The 24,744-nt window shown below is 47.3% G+C and overlaps 1 protein-coding gene across 2 annotated transcripts in view; it reads right to left on the bottom strand.

The window, feature by feature from the left end:
- Positions 1-1,669: 1,669 nt before the first annotated feature.
- The window catches only part of ino80 (INO80 complex ATPase subunit), a 119,971-nt gene continuing 96,896 nt past the window's right edge, over positions 1,670-24,744 (bottom strand). For both annotated transcript variants that reach the window (XM_086003842.1, XM_086003843.1), the window contains exons 24-26: positions 17,636-17,801; positions 16,996-17,136; positions 1,670-1,921 (exon numbers count right to left, since the gene is read on the bottom strand). In XM_086003842.1, the coding sequence (XP_085859968.1) occupies positions 1,688-1,921; positions 16,996-17,136; positions 17,636-17,801 (541 nt within the window). In that variant the 3' untranslated portion in view covers positions 1,670-1,687. The remainder of the gene's footprint in view (positions 1,922-16,995; positions 17,137-17,635; positions 17,802-24,744) is intronic.

Raw genomic sequence — 24,744 nt, 5'->3', positions numbered from 1 at the left:
TTTGGGGTTGATACTGGTTTGGCAGGTTGTTGTTGGCAAACCTTCAACATCAGAGACTTCATATTGAGTGTTTTGGCTTTTGCCAATAATTGAAAATGCGAAGACAAGTATGAGAGGTGGGAAGGTTAGAGCCGATTAACAAAATGAACAACTGCTGCTGTATCATTTCAGGGTTTAGATCTCCGCAACATAGCATTAAATGGCTGTAGCCCAAATAAACTGACTTGGTGGATCACAGAATTAGCCGCATCAACTGCATGCAGCAGGGCAGTGTTGTACAGTATTTACAGGGAAAGCTTACATCAAAAACCTCACGTCGCATTTGTGAGCCTTTGCTATAGACTCACGAACACTTAAAAACTTCCGGAGCATGCCGACTGTACAATGACCATGGTCTCTATCAGACGTTCATCAGCAAATGTCCCCTGCACTCACCCTCCAAAATATTAGCGCCTTGGTCATTACATTTCACAGTTTAAGAATTCATCTGTACACATCACTATGGGAAGAGCTGAACATGACAGGCAACACTCAGGCTGCTGATAGTCAGGCTATACTGCACTGCGATCAAGCTGTAGGATATTGCTGACCGTAGATATACTGCACTGCGATCAAGCTGTAGGATATTGCTGACCGTAGATATACTGCACTGCGATCAAGCTGTAGGATATTGCCGACCGTAGATATACTGCACTGCGATCAAGCTGTAGGATATTGCCGACCGTAGATATACTGCACTGCGATCAAGCTGTAGGATATTGCCGACCGTAGATATACTGCACTGCGATCAAGCTGTAGGATATTGCCGACCGTAGATATACTGCACTGCGATCAAGCTGTAGGATATTGCCGACCGTAGATATACTGCACTGCGATCAAGCTGTAGGATATTGCCGACCGTAGATATACTGCACTGCGATCAAGCTGTAGGATATTGCCGACCGTAGATATACTGCACTGCGATCAAGCTGTAGGATATTGCTGACTGTAGATATACTGTGCTGGATATCCCAGAGGGTAGGCAAACTACTGACCCTTCATCCTCTTCCCCCTCCAAAACCCTCCGATTTTGGACACTAATGCATCGTTTCAGTATAGGCCTGCCGCCAGCATTAAGAGCACTCATCGAGGTAGACCTGTGGTATCACTGACCAAATGCACTCGTCATTGGAGGCCCAAACCTTCCTCCAGCAGGAGCTTCCGATTGAACGTACGAGCGACAAATATAAACAGCTGACATTACAGGTACTTGGTGTCAAGTCTGCGATTTTGTGGATGGGTGCACAAACCCAAAACACCCCCGGCATTGGTGATCTACACAGATGTTTTACCAACACTGTGAAGGGCCCATCTGATTTTTGCTTGCGCAATTTCCCAGTTATTGCTAACTCCCTATAGAATAAATGGGGCGATTGGGCTCTAGTGGGAACGAGCACAGTTAATGAACTTCAGCCGTAGTGTTGAAGAGGCAGCAAGTGATCCACAGGTGGAATCCAACGCACAAATTCCATCTCAATTTCATGTAACTTTCATAAACACAGCAGCCACATTTATGTGAGTTAGAAATGTAGGACTCCATCGGGTACCCAGATTGCTTCATTTGTCGAACTAGCTCCAAACATAAGTGCATGCACCTCTCACACATTTATATAATAATAAAACAGAAACAGAAGAGGGAAATTCACATCTACTTACCAGGGATCCTAATGAAGGACCAGCCATGTCTGGACTGAACAGCTAACAAACCCCCAGGGCCTTCAAGGAAGAAGACAGACAGTCGATTTCGCCAATGAAGAGCTAGCTGCGGGGTTCCGAACAGGAGGCACTGCTTGGCTGTGAGGTGACCCCCTTCCCTCATCAACCGACGCTCGTATTCTGCACTCCGATCACAGCAGTAGATGTCGCGTGGAACGGCAGTCACCTGAGATACACATGGGGCAGTGGATTAGTGTTAACCCAAGAAAACCATCACTTCAAAGCACTGCATAGTTGGTGTTAATCTCACTACACAACAACTTGCATTTATATAGCACCTTTAACGTAGTAAAACGTCCCAAGGCGCTGCACAAGAGTATTTTAAGACAAAAAATTTGACACCAATCCACATAAGGATAAATTAGGGCAGGTGACCAAAAGCTTGGTCAAAGAGGTAAGTTTTAAGGAGCGTCTAAAGGAGGAAAGAGGGGTAGCGAGGCGGAGAGGTTAAGGCAGGGAATTCCAGAGCTCAGGGCCCAGGCAACAGAAGGCACAGCCACCAAAGGTTGAGTGATTATAATCAGGAATCCTCAAGAGGGTAGAATTAGAGGAGTGCAGATATCTCAGGGGGTTGTGGGCCTGAAGGAGATTACAGAGATAGGAAGGGGTGAGGCCATGGAGGGATTTGAAAACAAGGATGAGAATTTTGAAATCGAGGCGCTGCTTAACCGGGAGCCAATGTAGGTCAGCGAGCTCAGGGGTGATGGGCGAATGGCACTTGGTGCGAGTGAGGACACGGGCAGCCGTGTTTTGGATGACCTCAAGTTTACGTAGGGTGGAATGTGGGAGGCCAGCCAGGAGTGCGTTGGAATAGTCACGTCTAGAGGTAACAAAGGCATGGATGAGGGCTTCAGCAGCGGATGAGGGGAGACAAGGGTGGAGACGGGCGATGTTACAGAGGTGGACGTAGGCGGTCTTAGTTATGCTGCGGATATGGTCGGAAGTTCATTTCAGGGTCAAATATGACACTAAGGTTGTGAACAGTGTGGTTGTGGTTCAGACAGATGTTAGGGAGAGGGATGGAGTCAGTGGCTAGGGAACGGAGTTTGTGGCGGGGACAAAAACAATGGTTTCGGTCTTCCCAATATTTAATTGGAGAAAATTTTCGCTCAGCCAGAACTATGTCGGACAAGCAGTCTGACAATTTACACACCATGGAGGGGTCGAGAGAGGTGGTGGTGAGGTAGAGCTGGGTGTCATCAGCGTACATTTGGAAACTGACGCTGTGTTTTCGGATGATGTCACCAAGGGGCAACATGTAGATGAGATCGATCCTTGGGGGACACCAGAGGTAACAATGTGGGAGTGGGAAGAGAAGCCGTTGCGGGTGATTCTCTGGTTACGATTAGATAGATAAGAATGGAACCAGGCGGGTGCAGTCCCACCCAGCTGGATGACAGTGGAGAGGTGTTGGAGGAGGATGGAGTGGTCAACAGTGTCAAAGGCTGCAGACAAGTCAAGAAGGACAAGGAGGGATAGTTTACCTTTGTCACAGCCACAAAGGATGTCATTTGTGACTTTGATGAGCCATTTTGGTACTGTGGGAAGGGCGGATACCTGATTGGAGGGATTCAAACATGGAATTGTGGGAAAGATGGGCACAGATTTGGGAGGCGACAACACGTTCAAGGATTTGGAGAGGAAGCAGTAGTTTGCAAGGACGGAGGGGTCAAGGGTTGTTTTTTTTTTTTTTTTTTTTTTTTTTTTTTTGAGGAGAGGGGTGATGGCAGCAGATTTGAGGGAGAGGGGGACAGAACCTGAGGAGAGAGAACCGTGAACAAAATCAGCTAACATGGGGGCCAGAAAAAGAAGTTGGGTGGTCAGCAGTTTGGTGGGAATAGGGTCGAGGGAGCAGGAAGTGGGTCTCATGGACAAGATGAGCGCGGAGAGGTCATGAGGGGAGATCGGAGAGAAACTGGAGAGAGGCGAGTTAAGGGCTAGGGCAGGGGGGAACCTTAGAGTAAGTTTGGCCCAGTGGGCTAGGGGAAGGAAGGGAAGTGGCAGAACCAGCGGAACGGATGGTCTCAATCTTGGAGACGAAGAAGTCCATGAGCTCCTCAAACTTGTTATCGGGGGTGAGGGTGGAGGAGATGGGGAGACGGGGTCAAGAAGATGGTTAGCAGTAGAGAATAGGAGCCAGGGCTGCTCTTTGCTTTCCAGAATGATTCTGGATTAGTGAGCCATTTTGGCAGACATCAATACACTGCACAGTTAAAGTCAATCTCACTGCACATCAATACACTGCACAGTTAATGTCAATCTCACTACACATCAATACACTGCACAGTTAATGTCAATCTCACTACACATCAATACACTGCACAGTTAATGTCAATCTCACTGCACATCAATACACTGCACAGTTAATGTCAATCTCACTACACAGCACAGTTAGTGTCAATCTCGCTACACAACATCAATACACTGCACAGTTAATGTCAATCTCACTACACATCAATACACTGCACAGTTTATGTCAATCTCCATGGGCTTCAACTTCAGTTAAGTCTCTTATGAGGGACTTTATTAAATGCCTCTGGAAGTCCATATAAATAACATCCATAGACATTCCCCTGTCTACTACTTTATTAACCTCTTCAATAAATTCAATCAGGTTCCTCAGGGATGACCTCCCTTTCACAAATCCATGCTGGCTCTCTGATCAGTTGAAAATTTTCACGGTGTTCAGTCACCCTATCCTTAATTATAGACTAGTAATTTCCCGACAACAGATGTTAGGCTAACTGGTCTATAATTCCCTGGTTTCCCTCTCTCACCATTCTTAAATAGCGGAGTGACATGTGCAATTTTCCAATCTAAAGGAACAGTTCCTGAATCGAGAGAGTTAGTGTTAATTTCACTACACCTAATAACGTAAGAACATAACAAATAGGAGCAGGAGTAGACCGTACGGCCCTTCGAGCCTGCTCCACCATGCAATAAGATCATGACCGATCCTCTATCTCAACTCAACCTTCCCACACTAACCCCATATCCCTTGGTTCCCTTAGTATCTAAAAATATATCCATCTGTGTCTTGAATATACTCAATGACTGAGCCTCCACAGCCCACTGGGGTAGAGAATTCCAAAGATTCCCAGCCCTTAGAGTGAAGACATTTCCCATCTTAGTCCGAAATGGCTGACCCCTTGTTCTAGACTCCCCAGCCGGGGGAAAACATTCTCCCAGCATCTACCCTGTCAAACCCTGTAAGAATTGTGTGTTTAATAAGATCACAGCTCATTTTCCTAAACTCTAGGGAATATAGGCCTAGTGTCCTCAAATGACAATCCCCCATCCCAGGTGAACCTTCGTTGCACTCCCTCTAAGGCAAGTATATCCTTCCTAAGGTAAGGCGACCAAATCTGTGCACAATGCTCCAGGTGTGGTCTCAACAGGGCCCTATATAATGAGCAAGACTTCTTTACAATTATACTCCAATCCTTTTGTAATAAAGGCCAACCATACCATTTGCTTTCCTAACTGCTTGCTGTACCTGCATGTAAACTTTGAGATTCATGTACAAGGACAACCAGGTCCCTCAAAATACCAACATTTCCCAATCTCACCATTTAAAAAATATTCTGCTTTTCTATTGTTCCTACCAAAGTGGATAGCTTCACATTTCTCCACATTATATTCCATCTGCCATGTTCTTGCCCACTCACTTAACCTTTGCATCCTCCTCACAGCTTACTTTCCCACCTAGTTTTGTATCGTCAGCAAACTTGGATACATTACACTCAGTCCCTTCACCTACGTAGTTGATAGATTGTAAATAGCTGAGGCCCAAGCACTGATCCTTGCAATACCCCACTAGTTACAGCCTGCCAATCCGAAAATGACTCATTTAATCCTAGTCACTATTTTCTGTTCGTTAAACAATCCTCAATTCATGGTAATATATTACCCCCAATCCCGTGTGCCCTAATTTTGTGTAATAACCCCATGTGGCAGCTCATCGAATGCTTTTTTTAAATCCAAATACACTACATCCACTGGTTCCCCCTTATCTACCCTGCTAGTTACAAACTCAAAAAACCTGAACACGATTTGTCAAACACTATTTCCCTTTCATAAATCCACGATGACTCTGCCCAATCATATTATGATTTTCTAAGTGCCCTGTTACCCCGCCCTAATTATAGGTTCTAACATTTTCCCTACCACTGCTATCAGGCTAACTGGTCTATAGTTCCCTGTTTTCTCTCTCCCATCTTTTTTGAACGATCTAAACCAATGCATCACTATCTCTGTAGTCACTTCTTTTAAAACCCTAGGATATAGGCCATCAGGTCCAGGGGATTTGTTGGCTTTTAGTACCACTATTTTCTCCAGTGCTATTTCTTAACTAATACTAATTTCTTTAAGCTCCTCATTTTCACCAGACTGTTGGATTTCCCACTATTTCTGTAATTTTTTTTGCCTTCAATACAAAGTATTTGCCATTTCCTTATTCCCCATGATCATTTCTCCTGTCTCTGCCTCTAAGGGACCCACGTTTACTTTTGCTAATCTCTTTCTTTTTACATACATGTAGAAGCTTTTACAATCTGTTTTTATGCCTGTTAGTTTACTCTCGTTCTATTTTCTCTTTATCATCCTTTGCCGAATTCTAAAATCCTCCCACTGCTCAGGCTTACTACTCTTTTTGGCAACATTATAAGCTACTTCCTTTAATCTAATACTAGCTTTAACTTTTATTGTTGGCCACGGTGGACCATTTTTCCCATGGGGTTTTTATTCCTGAGGGGAATGTATATTCGTTGTGAATTATTAATTATTTCTTTAAACATTTGCCACTGCTTATCTATCGTCATATCTTTTAATCTGGTTTCCCAATCTAACTTATATCAGCTCGTCCCTCATACTTACGTAGTTTGCTTTGTTCAGATTTATGACCTTCGTTTCAGACTGAACTAAATCACTCTCAAGCGCAATATAATATTCTAACACATGATCAGTCTTCCCCAGAGGCTCCTTTACTACAAGGTTATTAATTAATCCCTTCTTATTGAACAGTACTAGGTCTAAAATAGCCTGTTCCAGTTGGCTCCTTGACATACTGATCTAGAACACTATCTTGAATGCTTTCCATGAACTTATACTCAGCACCATTACTACAAATTTGGTTTGCCCAGCCTATATGAAAATTAAAGACCCCATGATTACTGTATTCCCCTCGTTACATGCACCTCTAATTTCCTGATTTATACAGTGCCCGATACTACTGCTGTTAGGGGTCCTATAAACTACTCCCACCGGTATTTTTGGCGTTGTTGTTTCTTAGCTCCATCCAAACTGATTCTACATCTTGTTATTCTGAGCAAAGATCCTTTCTCGCCACTGTTTATTATTAGGGCTACCCTCCCCCCACTTTTCCATTTTGTCTATCTTTTCTAAAAGTCACGTACCCTGGAATATTTAATTCCCAACCTTGGTCACTCTGCAACCACATCTCCGTAATGACTATCAGATCAAACTGATTTATATCTATCTGTGCTATTTATTAATCTATTTTGTAGAGAATGCTTCGCGCATTCAGATATAGTGCCTTTAACTAACTTTTTTCTATTTTTCTCTGATGTCACCTTAGTCACTAATGTCCTATTACCTTTCTCAAGCTCTCTGTCCCTTCCCGACCCACTCTGCTTATTTTTTTTACCCAAATCACTACTCTGCTCTACAGCCTTGCTCTTACTGCTTTTGAATTTACCATTTCCTGAATGCTTCCAACCATCCCACCACCTTAATTACTTTAAAGCCCCATCTAACACCTTAGTTATTCGCTTCGCCAGGACACTGGTTCCAGCTGGTTTAAGTGGAGCCCATGCCAACACAACAGCTCCCTCTTTCCCCAGCACTGGTGCCAGTGCCCCATGAATCGAAACCCTTGCCTCCCACACCGCTCTGAGCCACACATTTAACCTTCTAATCTGTTTGTTCCTTTGCCAATTGGCACGTGGCTCAGCTAACAATCCAGAGATTATTACCTGTGAGGTCCTACTTTTTAATTTCGACCCTAGCTCCTCAAACTCTCAGGAGAACTGCATTCCTAGTTCCACCTATGTCGTTGGTTGCTACGTGGACCACAACTGGATCCTCCCCCTCCCAGTTCTTCTCCAGCCGCGAACAGTGACACTGAACGGTTAGTCAATCTCACGACATATAACATAATACACTGCACATTTTCTGTCACGTCCTACACACAATATTAATACACTGCAGTTTGTGTAAACCATACTACACATCAATACACTGCACAGTTAGTGTCAACATCCACCATTTTCTCATCACTTGAATAGTTTGAGGTGCACAAAGGGAACTCAACCTCCCTCATCTCCCAGGTGGTAGGGCTTAAACTAGAAAATAGTCAGTCATTCTTTAGGGGCTGCTCATATATTGGGCTCACCGTGCTAAATCCACTCCGGCTACACTGCAGCTGTTTGCGTGCAATCTAGTGAATATGCAGCTGCTACGAAGTTGTGTTCCTGACTTTGCCACTCAAAGCAGTAAACGTGCTACTGACTACGACCAGAGGCCAAGGCTGGGATCTAAGCGCAGTGTTGTGCTTAGGAGCTGAGCTCAGTCACGTCACAGTAAGCTGGCTGCCCAAGTGCAGCATTCCCAGAATCCAATTGCAGCCCTGCCCAGCAGCTGGAGGAAGATTCCAGAATCTGCTGTACCAAGAGGATCCATTTCCCTTGGGGCAGAGAATCAATATTGGACATTGCAACAGGAATGGAAGTCCTTTCACAGGAATGGCAGGTGGGAGCGAAGGTTCACAGCCTCATATGAAGAAATCCACCCTGGTAAAAACTTAACTGGCAACTCAACTTTCTGTGAATGCAGAGCATGGAGAGCTTGGCTGTCATACCCCCATGGTTAAATAGCTTGCCAAAAGTCACAGTCCAGGTTTAAACATGAAGAATGGCCACGAGGGCGAAAGGTCTTAGGATGACAGCATCTGTGGAACTGCACCCGAGTAAGAGTCAGCGCCTTTGGGAGAGAAAATGGGGGAAATAAATCAAACGCAAAATACAGCCAAAATACAAAGCATGCCAGGTAGCTCTGTCGGATGAAGTGTTGGTCGCGACTACCTAATTTAGACCCATTAAGAAGTTTCAGCTTGGCTCATTTGGTAGGATTCCCACCTTTGAATCAAAGTCATGGCTTCAAGCTCACTCCAGGACGAGAGCACATAATTAGGCTGAAATTGCAGTACAGAGGGGGTGCTGCACCGTCAGTGGTGCTGTCCTTTAGATGAGATACTAAACCAAGGGTAAGACTACATAACAACGGCACTTGATGTAATTCACTGCATGTAGCACTTTTAGACATATAGAAACTATATAAACAGAAATACATAGAAATTACATCATGGAAACAGGCCATTTCGCCCAACCAGTCCACGCCAGCATTTACCCTCCAAGTGAGCAAATAGTTAGGGCCGCCCGGTTTCCAGATCCATTTAATCTCTTTTTCTTTATTCATCTATCCAACCTAAGCTTGGCTGTTGGCAGTCTGTACCTCAACCACTAACCCCGGAAGTGAATTATATAGCCTAACAACTTTTTCAAGAAGTTTCTCCTGTCCTCTGTTCTAAATCTCTTACATTTAATCTTCTATCTATGGTCCCTCATTCTTGACCCTTTAACTACTAGACAGTCTTGCTTCCATCTACCCTGTCCCATCCTTTCATAATTTTAAACACTACCATATTGCCCCATAATCATTCTAACAAGAAAGGACCCAACTTTTGACGTCTGTCTTCGTATTTGTATTGCCTCATACCAGGCTGCTTCCTGGTGAATCTGCTTTGTGCTCCCTCGCTAAAGCCTCAACATCCTTCCTATAATATGGAGCCCAATATTGCACACAATACTCCAACTGAGGTCTTATGAAAGGTTGTACACAGGCTCATCATTACTTCTTGGCTTTTATCATCTATACCTTGTGATAAAACCTAGAATTCCATTGGCAATTTTTCAACAGCCTCATTCCCGAGATGCTGCCTTTAATGTTCTGTGAAGCTGCAAACAAGTATTTCCGACTCCTTATTTACACACTCAGCTGTTTGATGAATGCACTATGATCCAGGAAAACAGCTTGCAACCGGATCGCGAGCAGCCACAACCCAACTAGGAAACTGCTCAAAATGGTGGCCTTGCAAAGGCAATTGTGCTTCACATTTCATCAAATCGTACAGCTTGGAACACAATTTTAAACATTTTCCAGAGGATTTGATTCCATCTTGGGGCATCACCAAAATATTCCAAGCTGGAGAAGCTGTCTCCACAGATTCCATGAGGCCAACAGATTTCTGTCCACTTGTCATCAGATTTTGTACGTGCTGACTTCCTAGCATGTTATTTCTGTTATATGCAAATTAAAAACATTTTGTGCATAGTAGCAGTTAATTTTTGGGCAGTTAAGACAGAGTACTTGACAATGTCAGCATTTGCAGGGGCCCCAGCAGAGTGAAGTTTGAAATCCACGAGCCTTACCCGCACTTGCTCCCTAAGTTGGTGAAGATTCAAAGTACCAGAGGAGCTCGATCTCCACGTGCTCACCACCCCAGCAGCAATTCCTATTCTCTGTTCAGGGCCCCGCTGTGAAACTTCAGCTTCTGTACACAGCACTTGAAGGCTGAACTCAAACACCTCAGGTTTGTGCTCGGAGCTGCAATTCTTTTGAATGAAATGCTTGTTGAGGTTCGAGCTTGAAGCTGTTCCTTCCTGACCCAGCTTCAAGTTCTGGTTTATCACATTGCTGAAGATGGATGGCTGGGCCCTTCACAGCAAATCCTGCCAAAGAACCAACTGCTGAGCAAACACAGCCCATGTACAAGCAGCAAATATTTAACACGATGGACAGAAACTGCAAACACTGAAGTGCAGCCAGCTTTCATTAATACCAACAAACCCTGCCCCGCCTCGCTCCCCTTTCTCTTACCAGATGCTGGAGTTGATGGCACCTGGACTTGATTGCTGCCTGTAAACTCGGAGCAAGATCCTAATCTATTCTATAGGCTTTATTCATTCCAGACAATGACAGCAATTACTAGAGAACTGACTTGAACTGGGTTAATGATCTCCTCGAGGGCAGTACTACAGAGAATCAGCACTTTCTTGTGACAGCACAGGCTGTAGTGTCTCTTAATAATGTGACAGGAGTTCATGGACTGGGATTCAGCACCAGTTCACCAAGTCATGCAATTTAAGTTATGTATTTCAAGGTCCATCCAATTTTCACCCTCTGTAACCTGACAGTAGGCAGTGTAACTCCTCCTGGATATAAACCACTAACACTGAACTGTCCCCTTCCTGGATATAAACCACTAACACTGAACTGTCCCCTTCCTGGATATAAACCACTAACACTGAACTGTCCTCCTGGATATAAACCACTAACACTGAACTGTCCCCTCCTGGATATAAACCACTAACACTGAACTGTCCCCTTCCTGGATATAAACCACTAACACTGAACTGTCCTCCTGGATATAAACCACTAACACTGAACTGTCCCCTTCCTGGATATAAACCACTAACACTGAACTGTCTCCTTCCTGGATATAAACCACTAACACTGAACTGTCCCCTCCTGGATATAAACCACTAACACTGAACTGTCCTCCTGGATATAAACCACTAACACTGAACTGTCCCCTTCCTGGATATAAACCACTAACACTGAACTGTCCCCTTCCTGGATATAAACCACTAACACTGAACTGTCCCCTTCCTGGATATAAACCACTAACACTGAACTGTCCTCCTGGATATAAACCACTAACACTGAACTGTCCCCTCCTGGATATAAACCACTAACACTGAACTGTCCCTGGATATAAACCACTAACACTGAACTGTCCCCTTCCTGGATATAAACCACTAACACTGAACTGTCCCTGGATATAAACCACTAACACTGAACTGTCCCCTTCCTGGATATAAACCACTAACACTGAACTGTCCCCTTCCTGGATATAAACCACTAACACTGAACTGTCCCCTTCCTGGATATAAACCACTAACACTGAACTGTCCCCTTCCTGGATATAAACCACTAACACTGAACTGTCCCCTTCCTGGATATAAACCACTAACACTGAACTGTCCCCTCCTGGATATAAACCACTAACACTGAACTGTCCTCCTGGATATAAACCACTAACACTGAACTGTCCCCTCCTGGATATAAACCACTAACACTGAACTGTCCCTGGATATAAACCACTAACACTGAACTGTCCTCCTGGATATAAACCACTAACACTGAACTGTCCCCTCCTGGATATAAACCACTAACACTGAACTGTCCCCTCCTGGATATAAACCACTAACACTGAACTGTCCCCTCCTGGATATAAACCACTAACACTGAACTGTCCTCCTGGATATAAACCACTAACACTGAACTGTCCCCTCCTGGATATAAACCACTAACACTGAACTGTCCTCCTGGATATAAACCACTAACACTGAACTGTCCCCTCCTGGATATAAACCACTAACACTGAACTGTCCCCTTCCTGGATATAAACCACTAACACTGAACTGTCTCCTCCTGGATATAAACCACCAACACTGAACTGTCCTCCTGGATATAAACCACTAACACTGAACTGTCCCCTCCTGGATATAAACCACTAACACTGAACTGTCCTCCTGGATATAAACCACTAACACTGAACTGTCCCCTCCTGGATATAAACCACTAACACTGAACTGTCCCCTCCTGGATATAAACCACTAACACTGGATATAAACCACCCTCTGGACATAAACCACAAACACTGCATGAGTACTACAAACCAATATTCACACCTTGTGATATGAAGCAAGAGCCCGGCCTCCCTGTGCCAAGAGCCCCGCCTCCCTGTGTCAAGTCAGAGCCCGGCCTCCCTATGGTACAAACGAACAGCTGAGCCTCCCTCTGCCACAAACCAAGGCCCTGTGCTAGATCCCGTACAGTAGCCTGACTTGCTGCAATAGGGTAATTCCTGGGCAGTAGGGAGAGATGCCTCCCTCTGCTTGCTCTGGTAGTTCAGGATCCCATGGCACTAAATTAATTAAGAGCACAAAGTTTTTCCGGTGTCCTAGCCAACATTACTACCCCAATCAACACACCACCAGCAACAGCTTGGCTGGTCACACATCTCCTGTGCTGTGTGCAGGTTCTTCCTGTGAGTAAAATGCTTGCTGCAATTGCCTACATAACTAACTGTATTTCATTTGTATGTGAATGAATTGCATGGAATCAAAGAGGATGAAACCCAGATTAAGTGGTTGGGAATAAATGGCAAAGTAAGTAGCAGAGCAGCAGTTTAAACTGATTTAAATATGAAGTTGTTGCAGTAGAGGTTAAATATCTCCCAACTAGCAGTAAAGAGGATATAGAAAAAGGTAGGAGAGCACTAAACACTTGAGCAAAAATCAGGTTCAAAGAGGTGTATAAGAAATATTCGGGGAGAGGGGGGGGTGAATAACAGAAAAAAAACTAAGACATATAAAACAGAGAAGGGAAGAAAAAAGGGATGTTAGCAAGGATAAGGAAGAGCATGAAAGAAGACTGGTAGTCAACATGAAGGGAGATAGCAGAGTTTAAATCGCATACAAGGAGTAATAGGTTCGCCAAAGAAGAGGTGGGACCACTTAAAAAGCTCAGGGACTTCTTGCATTCTGAATGGGGGAAGGTGGAGCGGTTTCCTGAGTATTTCACCTCACTGTTTCCAGAGGGATGTGGGATTGGGGCTGGAGAAAAATATTCAAAAGAAAACTGCATTTAAAAAAGATTTGCATTTCTACAGCACCTTTCACGACCACCGGACGTCCCAAAGCGCTTTACAGCCAATGAAGTACTTTTTGAAGTGCAGTCACTTGTAATGTAGGAAATTAAAAGTTAATTGGACTAAAAATAGCATATTCACCAGTTCTTAAAAGTATCCATCCCAGAATATTGAGGGAGGTTAAGGAGAAGAGAGTGGAGACACTACCCAGCATTTTCCAACTATCTTTGGGAATGGGATTGGTGCTAAAGGACTGGAGGGGAGAAAATGTTTCACTCCTATTGAAGAAAGGGGAAGAGGTTAAACCAGAATTATAGACCAGTTAATCTAACTGGGAATTATTCTGGAGTCCATAATAGGGATGAAATGAGTGACTACAGAGAGACATGGGCTAATCAGGACAGACAGCATGGGCTTGTGAAGGGTAGATCTGGTTTGACTAATTCCATTGAATCTTGTGAGGATAAGGAATTGCTCTTTCCAAGAGCTGACACAGGCACAAGGGCTCGAATGGCCTCCTTCTGTGCTGTCATATTCTATGATCCTGTAAGGTGGATGTTGCTTCTATGTAATTTTAGAAGACTTTTGGCGAAGAGCCACATGAAAGCTCAAAGGAAAAGATGCTGCAGAGAGTGCAATGGTGAGGAACAAACAACAAGGAGTGGGAATAAATGGAATTTACCAAATTGATGGGACATTGGCAGTGACGTGTACCAGGGATCTGTGCTGGGACCTCTACTTTTCTATTTATATAATGATGATTTGGACAGAAGTTGCAAGAGGAATGATATTTAAAAAATGCTTCTAATAGACAAGTGCAGGAGGTCATAGGCAGGTTAGCAGAGTAGGCAGAGCTGTGAATAATAGAATCATAGAAGTTTACAGCACAGAAAGAAGCCATGATGCTGGAGTAGAACAGAATTGACAGAAACTGAAGATTATCACTCAAAGCAGGATGTTAGAAGAATTATTATTCCACAGTGAAGTTTACCATAAAACAGCTACTGAGGCAGAGACTACAACATTACTTAAAATGCTACTAGTTAAGTATTTGAAAAGGAAGAATGTAAAAAAGATAGTGACAGGGCAGGCAAGTGGGATTACAGTATATAGCTCCAAGGTAAGACCCCGTACCATCACAGGTACGATGGGTCAAATGGCCTCCTTTTCTGCTGTAAATTCTACAATTCTCTGAAGTTCTTTGGGGCATTTGAGAGATGTGATCAGGAGCTATATAAATGCAAATGTTCTTCATTTTCCAGGTTGACTGCTTGGAGGTGATCTGTGGGCTGACCTCCCCTCTGACCTTTGCTTCTGGCTGCCTTCCCTAAATAGCACGGCAAGCAAGGCCAGAAACAAGTGCATAAAACATTCTGATGGCCACTGCACATGGAGGCTAAATGAAAACTGTGGAAGGCAACAACTTGTATCAACACTACTGACTTACAATTAGATTGACAGCATGCTCCAATGAAGGAAAATATTGCAAATGGGAGAGAACAGTAATCAAACACACAAAAAAATGCCCATCAGCCCACTCGTGTGGAAAGTATGCTGTACTGGCTGGTTGCCGTGAGATAGGCATTATCAGTGATGATACAGCTGGCTGTTTGCACAGGTATAGTGATTCCCACAATTATCTACCGCTCACCAGCAACTCCAAAAACAAACAACGCTATCCATTTATAGACCTAGCGCCCTGAAAATACATCCCTGGCAAACCAACCAGCAGGTCCATCTGAGTGCCCATAAACGACTTACACCAGTGATCCAAATCATTTCTGTTGGATTGGGTCCTTTATAGTGCAATAAATCAAATATTTCAAACTATTTAAATCGCAGTATTTATTACAGGTAGACTACCCTTTATCCGGACTTCCGAAAACCGAAACCCTCTAAAAACCGAAGGTTTTTTCGTTCAGCGTAAGTCGTGCGTACGACTTACGCTGAACGAAAAAACCTTTGGTTTTTAGAGGGTTCCGGTTTCGGAAGTTCGGATAAAGGGTAAGTCGTGCGCACGACCCCCTGCCGACCCCCCCGGCCCCGACAACCGCCGAGGACCCCGCCGGCCCCGACAACCCCGCCAGCCCCGACAACCGCCGACCCCCCCCGCGGACCCCGCTGACCCCGACAACCGCCGACCCCGCCAGCCGCCGACCCCCCCGCGGACCCCGCCGGCCCCGACAACCGCCGACCCCGCCAGCCCCGACAACCGCCAGCAGGACTTGGTGTTCTGATTTTGAATTTTGCGGATTATGCAACCCCACTAATCTCAGATCCTTTGCAGAAATGTATTTACTCACTGAGTCACCTGGGTTACTCCAATCACTTCATCTCTAACACTGTTTGTGATGAGGACAAGAATTTGCAAGATCAGCGTACAGTTTTGAATGCACCACGGCCTCTCGGACAGTCAATTTCTCACATCAGGCATGACGTGCACTCCAAAGCTCAAGACTAATAGGATCCACCTTCCACAAAGATTTTACATTTAAACCAGATCTCCAGGACCACGGGCAAGTCATATACACAGTGTGTCAGAATGCTAGATTAAAAGGAAACCAACCGCCGGCCCCGACCCCCGCCGACCCCGACTGACTTACGCTGAGCGTCAGCGTAAGTCGTGCGCACGACCCCCCACCGACCCCCCCGCCCCCCCGCAGACCCACCTTCCGAAATCCGAAATTCTCCTTTATCCGAAACTCGGCTGGTCCCGAGGTTTTCGGATAAAGGATAGTCTACCTGTACAGCAATTTGCACAGAATATATAATATATTTAGTTCACATTTTATGGGGATCTATTGTACTCATCAAGGTGAGGGGGGGGATGGAACACTTTCCATTTCAGGCACCCAGGGTCAGTTCCAAACACTCCCAGGGCAGGTACAGCATGGCTTAGATATAGAGTAAAGCACCCTCTACACTGTCCCATCAAACATTCCCAGGGCAAGTAAAGCACGGGTTAGATACAGAGTAAAGCTCCCTCTGCACTGTCCCATCAAACACTCCTCGGGCAGGTACAGCCAAGTGAGGGGAAGGGCGGAGACCGAGGGGGAGGGGTGCAGAGAGGGATGGAGAGAGAGCGAGCGATTTGGGAGAGTGGGGAAGAAAGAGAGAACGGGACAGAGATGGAGGGCTAGATAGAGGGGGGCGGGGGTGCAGCGAGGGGAGGGGGGGGCGAAGCGAGGGGAGGGGGGGGCGCAGAGGCTTGAGAAGGTAGAGCTCCACACTGCTGAGATATGCCTCTATCTGCGATCCCCCCCAATCTCCTCCAAGAAGGCAAGGCTCCAGCAACGTGTGAAGCCTGCTCCCCCATTCCCTCTGAGGGGGCAAGGCTCCAACCCCATGATTCCCAGACTTCCCGAAACATATATGGTTTTGTACTCGCAGTGCTCCCACTGTGACCGTGGGGATGAAAGCCAGAATGAATGCACTTGGATGCTTACCCTGGGTATGCTGTTGTAGAGGAAGGCTGGCATTTCTGTGGGCTGACTGTGGCGGATGGATGAGGTAGCCGATTTCCGTCGATGGACAAGGTGCTGTGTATGGCTGATTACTGCTTTGCAATAGCCAGTAAAACAAAGGTCCTGTGAGAAAGAACAGACTGTTAAAGCAACATCAAACAAGAACGTTACATACTGGACCAAGCTGAAACTTGAGTGAACATGGACAAGACGTCACTAATACCCCGAAGAAACATTGATCAGAATGGCAATACTCAATGAAGAATCGCCACAATGAAGACAATGTCTTCAGCCCATGAAAATCATCTGCTCCTAGATTAGGAAGTTGTGCCCATGAAGAGGCAATCAAGCTAACTCGAAACATGCACGCTGACAATACAGAGCTAAAAGGAGGTGACTGCAAGGGGAAGTATTGCCAATGAGCTGAGGTCCTTTGGTGTTGCTCCCATGTATGAAGTAATTGATTTTATACTCGGGGCTGATGCCCTCCGTCTCCAGGTCACACTGTGCTCAGCCCCGCCGTCTCTATCGACTCACGGTACAGAAGACACAGCTGGGTTGTTTTACAACACGGTCACACCCTGCTTCACTGTGTTCCCTGTTACAGACACGTCATTCTCACCTGGAAACTTCTACTGCTGCGAATGTTGGGGAAAGATGTGCAGAAATCCACCCACGTGATCAGATCCGTGCTGTTCAGGTGCCGACTCCTCGCCTCACACACTCTCCAACTGCGTGCATGGTGAAGCCTGTAGGAAGCTTTATGTGATAAAAAAAGAGCTAACCACCTGTGGAGAGAAAAAGGTGGGACTGAGATGTACTGAAAGTTATCAGATAGTTCAATAAGAGTTACTGCACTTACTCAAGGGGTAACCTCCCTTAATATAAAAAGATCAATCTCCACATACACCATCCCATCAACACCCTTCGCTCTTTAACCACAGAGGGCAGCATTCTCAATCCAAACAGTCAAGCATCTGCAAGCAATGCCGGGTCAGAGAGGGGAAGAAAAAAGGCTGGGGAAGAGCTTCGTGTGAACAGACAAGCTATCTTGGGGATCTCTGCAGCTGCTCAGTTAGTGTAGACAGACTGTGAGCAGCCATCTGCAGACCGTACACAGAGAGAGGGGCTCACGGCTGTGCAGCATCCTCCTCGTTGCTGACGCTCCTTCTCTGAAGGCACTGGGGTTTTCTCCTGAACAATGTGCCTGCTATCTTTAATCAGTCATCACACAGAAGACAACAGGCAAGCCCGTTTGTGGGTGTGTGTAACCAGAATGGCCTCAGGAGGGCGATACACATGTTGCTTGGAATTAATGTGCCCTGTCATAGTCCACACAGGGAGCAGGGAACAGAACACAGGAAATAAATCAGAAATATCCAGCAGGGCTCTGTTTAAATCGCTGCTTGTTCTGACCATGCCACAGGTTGGGTATGTAACACTGCCGCAATCATTCCCTCAATCAGCACCTTCCAGCAACTGATGCCCGAGGCAACTCCTAGAACGGGTGCCCTGCAGCCTCCTGCTCAGAGAAGGGAAGGTCCACTTGCACTTCAGCATGGACAGGGGCAGAGCAATTACTCAGCATTTTAATAGAGCTTAGAATAAGTGTTCAAAGATACAGAGTGAGGACCAAAAGAATCCTGGAGCCAGGCTGGTAGGACAGACTCATTAACAATAATTTGCATTTATATAGTGCCTTTAGAGTAGGAAAACGTCCCATGGTGCTTCATAGAAGCGTTATCAGGCAAATCCACACTGAGCCAAAAAAAGATTAGCAAGGGTGATTGAAAGCTTGGTAAAAGAGGTAGATTTTTTAAGGAGGGTCTTAAATAAGGAGAGATAAGTAGAGAGGTTAAGGGAGAGACCTCCCACTCTCTCATCCAGGAGATGGCTGATGTCAGGGGCCCGTTCTTATTGAGACTTGGCGTCGTGTTTCAGACATACTGATGAACCAAATGGCCTTTTCCATCCATTGACATCACCTGGCCGCCCACACCATACACCTCTTAAAGGGACAGTACTTGGTGTATTTCCTCAGTGGGGTGATATCACCAGCCTATTTCTGGTTTGGCAGTTCCCTCCACGGTGGGTGAATGCAATATTCTGCTGCACATGCAACTGTGCTATTTGCATGAGGGACTCTCACAACAGTCTCTCACTCACACCAGTCACACTCCTGTTGGCACACCATCCATCCCTGTACCGAGTGACTGCCAACTGGTGCTGAACTGTGGACCCACTGAAATATATAGAAGTTGCAACACAAACAAGCCATTCATTCTCTGTGGCAAAGCATTCCATGTTCCAACAATTCTCCGTGTAAAGAAATTTCTCCTAACCCCTCTCCTCAATTTTAAATCGTCCCCTGCTCACTGACTATAACCAGAGGAAATTGTTTTTCCCTATAAAGGTTATGTTGAGACAGTTCACCTGCAGGTCCTACTAATAGATTAATGTTTTTTTTTTAAAGAAAGACACTGTAGGTGGTGTGCTGTATTGGTCAGCCAACGAATAGCCTCCAACTGGACATGAGGCGAATTCCCAATCTCAGGCCAGGCACTTTGCCTTAGAGAGGAACACTGAAAAACCAGGGCTTTCTCCCTGGTGCCCTGCTCAAAGGTGACGGGCAGAAATGGAGTTCCATCCAGGAGGACTGCATTCACTCCCTCTTAGTCCAGGAGTCAGGAGAGGGGGGAATGCAGCAAGGTGGCACTGTGTGCTGGGCTCCATTGTGCATGACAGAGTGCAAGACATAATTCAAAGCCACAACCCAACCCAGAGATTCCCAGTATGGAGAGGTACCGAGTACAGGCTTCAGAATTGCTGATGCCAGGATCATATATACCAGCTAGTTTCAGAGCTGCATCAACCAAGGCACAAGATCAGCACACCCAGTTTCCTTGGCTTCTGCAGGAAAGGTTGTGGGAAAATATTTTGAAGAGGGAGTTGGGTCCACAGTAATGGAAAAAAAAGTGTAATCAAAAAGCGTGGAAGAATTTTAAAAATGGTATTTCTGGCGCTATCAATTACTCATAAAAGACTGAGAGTTAAGAGAGTAACTAAAGGCTTTTATTAACAAAAGAATGAAGGTCTGCCTCGAGTGGTCGACCGGTCCAGAAAATACAAAGGGCTGGGGAGCAGTCACCTTTATACTAGGACTTGTGGGAGGAGTCAGCCGAGGCATGTCCAGGCATGTACACAGTGGAATACAAACAGTGGTTTACCACATTCACCCCTTGTTTAAAATTGAGTCCGGCGGGGTGAAGTGTATTAAAAGTTAGTGTATTGGAGTCTCTCCGGAGGTCTTGTCTGCCGCTGTGATCGGCGTGGCGACGGCAGGGGTAGTGGAGCTTCCGGCGTCAAGTCCTGCGTGGGCTGTGGCACAGGCGTGTCGTCCTCGTAGATGTCGAGCGGGTCGCGGGGCCCAGGCCTGCCGTCTGCTGGGGCTGGATATCGGATCGTGGGGGGGGGGGGGGGGGGGGGTAGTGAGTAATGGGTTACTGCGGCCCCCGAGGGTGCAAGGTCTCTTATGGAGACGGTGTCCTCCCGCCCGTCCGGGTATGCAATGTAAGTATACTGGGGGTTGGCGTGGAGGAGGTCGACCCTCTCGACCAGGGGGTCCGTTTTATGGGTCCTCACGTGCCTTCTCAGTAGGACCGGCCCTGGGGACGTCAGCCATGGCGGTAGCGATGTCCCCGATGTGGACTTCCTTGGGAAGACAAACATTTTCTCATGAGGGGTGGCGTTAGTGGCAGTGCAGAGCAGTGACCGAATAGAGTGGAGCGCATCGGGGAGCACATCCTGCCAGCGGGAGGTTGGAAGGCCCCTAGACTTTAAGGCTAGCAGGGCGGCCTTCCAAACTGTCGCATTTTCTCTTTCCACCTGTCCGTTCCCCCGGGGGTTGTAACTGGTGGTCCTGCTTGTGGCAATACCCCTAGTTAGCAGGTACTGACGGAGTTCGTCGCTCATAAGCGATGAGCCCCGGTCGCTATGGATATAGCTGGGGAAGCCAAACAGGGTGAAGAGGTCGTTCAGACATTTAATGACCGTGGCACTGGTCATGTCCGGGCAGGGGATGGCGAACGGGAAACGGGAGTACTCATCAATAATATTGAGGAAGTACACATTGCGGTCGGAGGAGGGGAGAGGCCCTTTAAAATCAACGCTCAGGCGCTCGAAGGGGCGAGTGGCTTTTATCAGGTGGGCCCTGTCTGGTCTATAAAAGTGCGGTTTGCACTCAGCGCAGACTTGGCAGTTCCTGGTCATGGTCCTGACCTCCTCAATAGAGTAAGGCAGGTTGCGGGCCTTGATGAAGTGGAAGAACCTGGTGACCCCCGGGTGGCAGAGGTCATTGTGGAGGGCCCGCAGTCTATCGATCTGCACGCTGGCGCAGGTGCCACGCGATAGCGCATCCGGGGGTTCATTGAGCTTCCCGGGCCGGTACAAGATCTCGTAATTGTAGGTGGAAAGTTCGATTCTCCACCTCAAGATCTTGTCGTTTTTGATTTTGCCCCTCTGCTTGTTGTGAAACATGAAAGCAACTGAACGCTGGTCAGTGAGCAGGGTAAATCGTTTTCCGGCCAGGTAGTGCCTCCAATGACGCACAGCCTCCACAATCGCCTGGGCCTCCTTCTCAACAGCGGAGTGTCTGGTCTCCGGGCCTTGGAGGGTTCGTGAAAAGAAGGCCACGGGTCTCCCCGCCTGATTGAGGGTAGCGGCCAGGGCAAAGTCGGACGCGTCGCTTTCCACCTGGAAGGGGATGGATTCGTCCACTGCGTGCATGGTGGCTTTGGCAATGTCCTCCTTGATACGGTGGAAGGCTAAGCGGGCCTCTGCCGTCAAGGGAAAAAAGAGGTGGACTTGATCAGCGGATGGGCCTTGTCCGCATAGTAGGGGACCCACTGGGCGTAATAGGAGAAAAACCCTAGGCACCTCTTCAGGGCCTTGAGGCAGTGGGAGTTCCATAAGGGGACGCATCTGGTCGGGGTCGGGGCCGATGACTCCGTGTTCCACAACACAGCCAAGGATGGCGAGGCGGTTTGTGCAGAATATGCACTTCTCCTTGTTATATGTCAGGTTCAGGAGTTGGGCAGTGCGGAGGAATTTTTCGAGGTTTGCGTCATGGTCCTGCAAGTCACGGCCGCATATGGTCACATTGTCCAGATATGGGAAAGTGGCCTGCAACGCATTTTGATCTACCATCCGGTCCATCTCCCTTTGGAAGACGGAGACCCCGTTGGTGACGCCAAAGGGAACCCTAAGGAAGTGGTAGAGGCGGCCGTTTGCCTCAAAGGCAGTATACTGGCGGTCCTCAGGGCGGATAGGGAGCTGGTGGTACGCTGATTTCAGGTCAATGGTCGAGAAGACGCGGTACTGCGCGATCTGGTTGACCATATCAGCTATGCGGGGGAGTGGGTAGGCGTCCAGCAGGGTGTAGCGATTTATTGTCTGGCTGTAGTCGATGACCAGGCGCTGCTTCTCGCCGGTCTTAACGACCACAACCTGGGCTCGCCAGGGGCTGGTGCTGCCCTCAATAATCCCTTCCTTCAGGAGCCGCTCCACTTCGGTTTTAATGAAAACCCTGTCCCCGGCACTGTATCGCCTGCTCTTTGTGGCGATGGGCTTACAGACGGGGGTGAGGTTAGCAAACAGTGGGGGGGGGGGGTGACTCTGAGTGTGGAGAGGTTGCACCTGGTGCGCGGCGGGCAATTTGGGAGCTGCTGGCTGCGGACTGTGAGTGGGGGTAGGGGTCCACCGTACGCCATCGTAACACTTTTAAGGTGGCACTGAAAATCTAACCCCAGCAGGACGGCAGCGCAGAGGTCGGGCAGGACCAGAAGTTTAAAATGATCGTACACGGTCCCGTCTACTACGAGTGTCACTACGCAGTAGCCGCCGATGTCCGCCGACTGGGACTCGGAGGCCATAGAAATCCGCTGGTGCGCAGGCAGGACTGGGAGAGAGCAACGCCGCACCGTGTCGGGGTGGATGAAGCCCTCCGTGCTCCCAGAGTCAAAAAAGCAGATTGTATCGTGGCCATTTACCTTAATGTCCATTGTGGAACTGGCCAGCTGGTGCGGTCTCGCTTGGTCCAGTGTAACGGATGCCAGCGTAGGGGTCGGTGTCGCTGCGGGTATCAGATGAGGTGGTGTTGGGGGCCTGCTGCGTTCCGGCTGTCGTCCAAGATGGCGGCGTCCATGATCCCCATGTGGCTGGAGGCGTCCAAAATGGCTGCTGTACCGGTGGTTCGCACATGGCCGGGGAGGCCCAAGATGGCGGCCCGCATGGTCCACACACGGCGCTGCTGGGGTTCGGGGTGGCTTTGGCCCTGCAGACATTAGCGTAGTGTCCCTTCTTCCCGCAGCCCGAGCAGATCGCGTTTTGCGCCGGGCAGCGCGCTCTGGGGTGTTTTGCCTGGCCTTGGGGCACTGCTGTCTGGCCTTGGGACACTGCTGCGGTAGTTGGGCCGTTGCTGGGGTGTGGGTGGGGTGGCACGGCGCTATGAGGCGGTCCTACCGTGTCCCAGGCTGTCATTCCCCGCGGCGTCCACGGTGCAGAGGAGTAGGCATCCATGCCCCGGTAGGCTGCATCCAATGATGGAGCAGAGTGACCTCGACCTCGCACTAACAGTCGCTGTCGGGTGTAATTGGATCTGTAGCCCGCTACAAAAGCGTCCCGGATAAGTTCCTCTGTGTACACGGCGGCCTTTACATCCTTTCAACCACAAGCCCGGCCAAGCACAGACAGTGCCTGAAGGTATTCCATGGTCAATTCCCCAGGTTGTTGTTTACGACTCCCCAGAAGGTGCCTGGCGTACACTTCGTTCACTGGGCGCGTGTACCGGTCCTTGAGGAGCTTGATAGCGTCAGCGTACGAGGTCGCGTCTTGGATGACCGAGTACACTCGGTGGTTCACTTTGGAGGTCAGGACATCCAGTTTGTCCTCGTCCGATTTGATTGCTGCGGAGGCGGTCAGGAATTTTTCGAAACACTTAAGCCAGTGAGTAAACTTGGTGGATGAGTCCGCCTCCCGATGATCTAAGTCCAGGCATGCTGGTGTGAGGATCTTCTCCATTATAAAAATTTTGTTGTTAATAAAATTGATGCGCTATCAATTACTCATAAAAGACTGAGAGTTAAGAGAGTAACTAAAGGCTTTTATTAACAAAAGATTGAAGGTCTGCCTCGAGTGGTCGACTGGTCCAGAAATACAAAGGGCTGGGGAGCAGTCACCTTTATACTGGGACTTGTGGGAGGAGTCAGCCGAGGCATGTCCAGGCATGCACACAGTGGAATACAAACAGTGGTTTACCACATGGAGGCCATACCCACCAAAGAAGTGAAGTGTGGGAACAAAATTTAAAAGGTACCATAGAAATACAAGAAGTTTCAACACAGAAAAAGGCCATTTGGCCTAACCAGTCTGTGTTGCCGTTTACCCTCCACACGGGTAGATAGTTCTAATCACATTTACCCACCCTGTTCTTGTAACTATTTTATTCCCTTCTCCAATCCAATCTTGAATGTTGGTAGTTTCCACTTCAACCACTAGCCTTGGAAATGAATTCCACAGCCTCATAACTCTGAAAAAGTTTCTCCTGCCCTTTGTTCTAAATCTTTTAGTTAATCTTGTATATATGGCCCCTCGTTCTTGATTCTTTAACTACGGGAAACAGTCAGCTTCTGTCTACCCAGTCCCATCCTTTCATAATTTGGAACACCAGACAAG

This window comes from Somniosus microcephalus, chromosome 12 (genome assembly GCF_052327205.1).
Source record: "Somniosus microcephalus isolate GS21.2 chromosome 12, FLI_Smic_1.0, whole genome shotgun sequence".
Classification (NCBI taxonomy): domain Eukaryota; kingdom Metazoa; phylum Chordata; class Chondrichthyes; order Squaliformes; family Somniosidae; genus Somniosus; species Somniosus microcephalus.
Note: the sequence above shows the minus strand (reverse complement) of the source record. Positions and strands in the feature narration are given on the sequence as shown.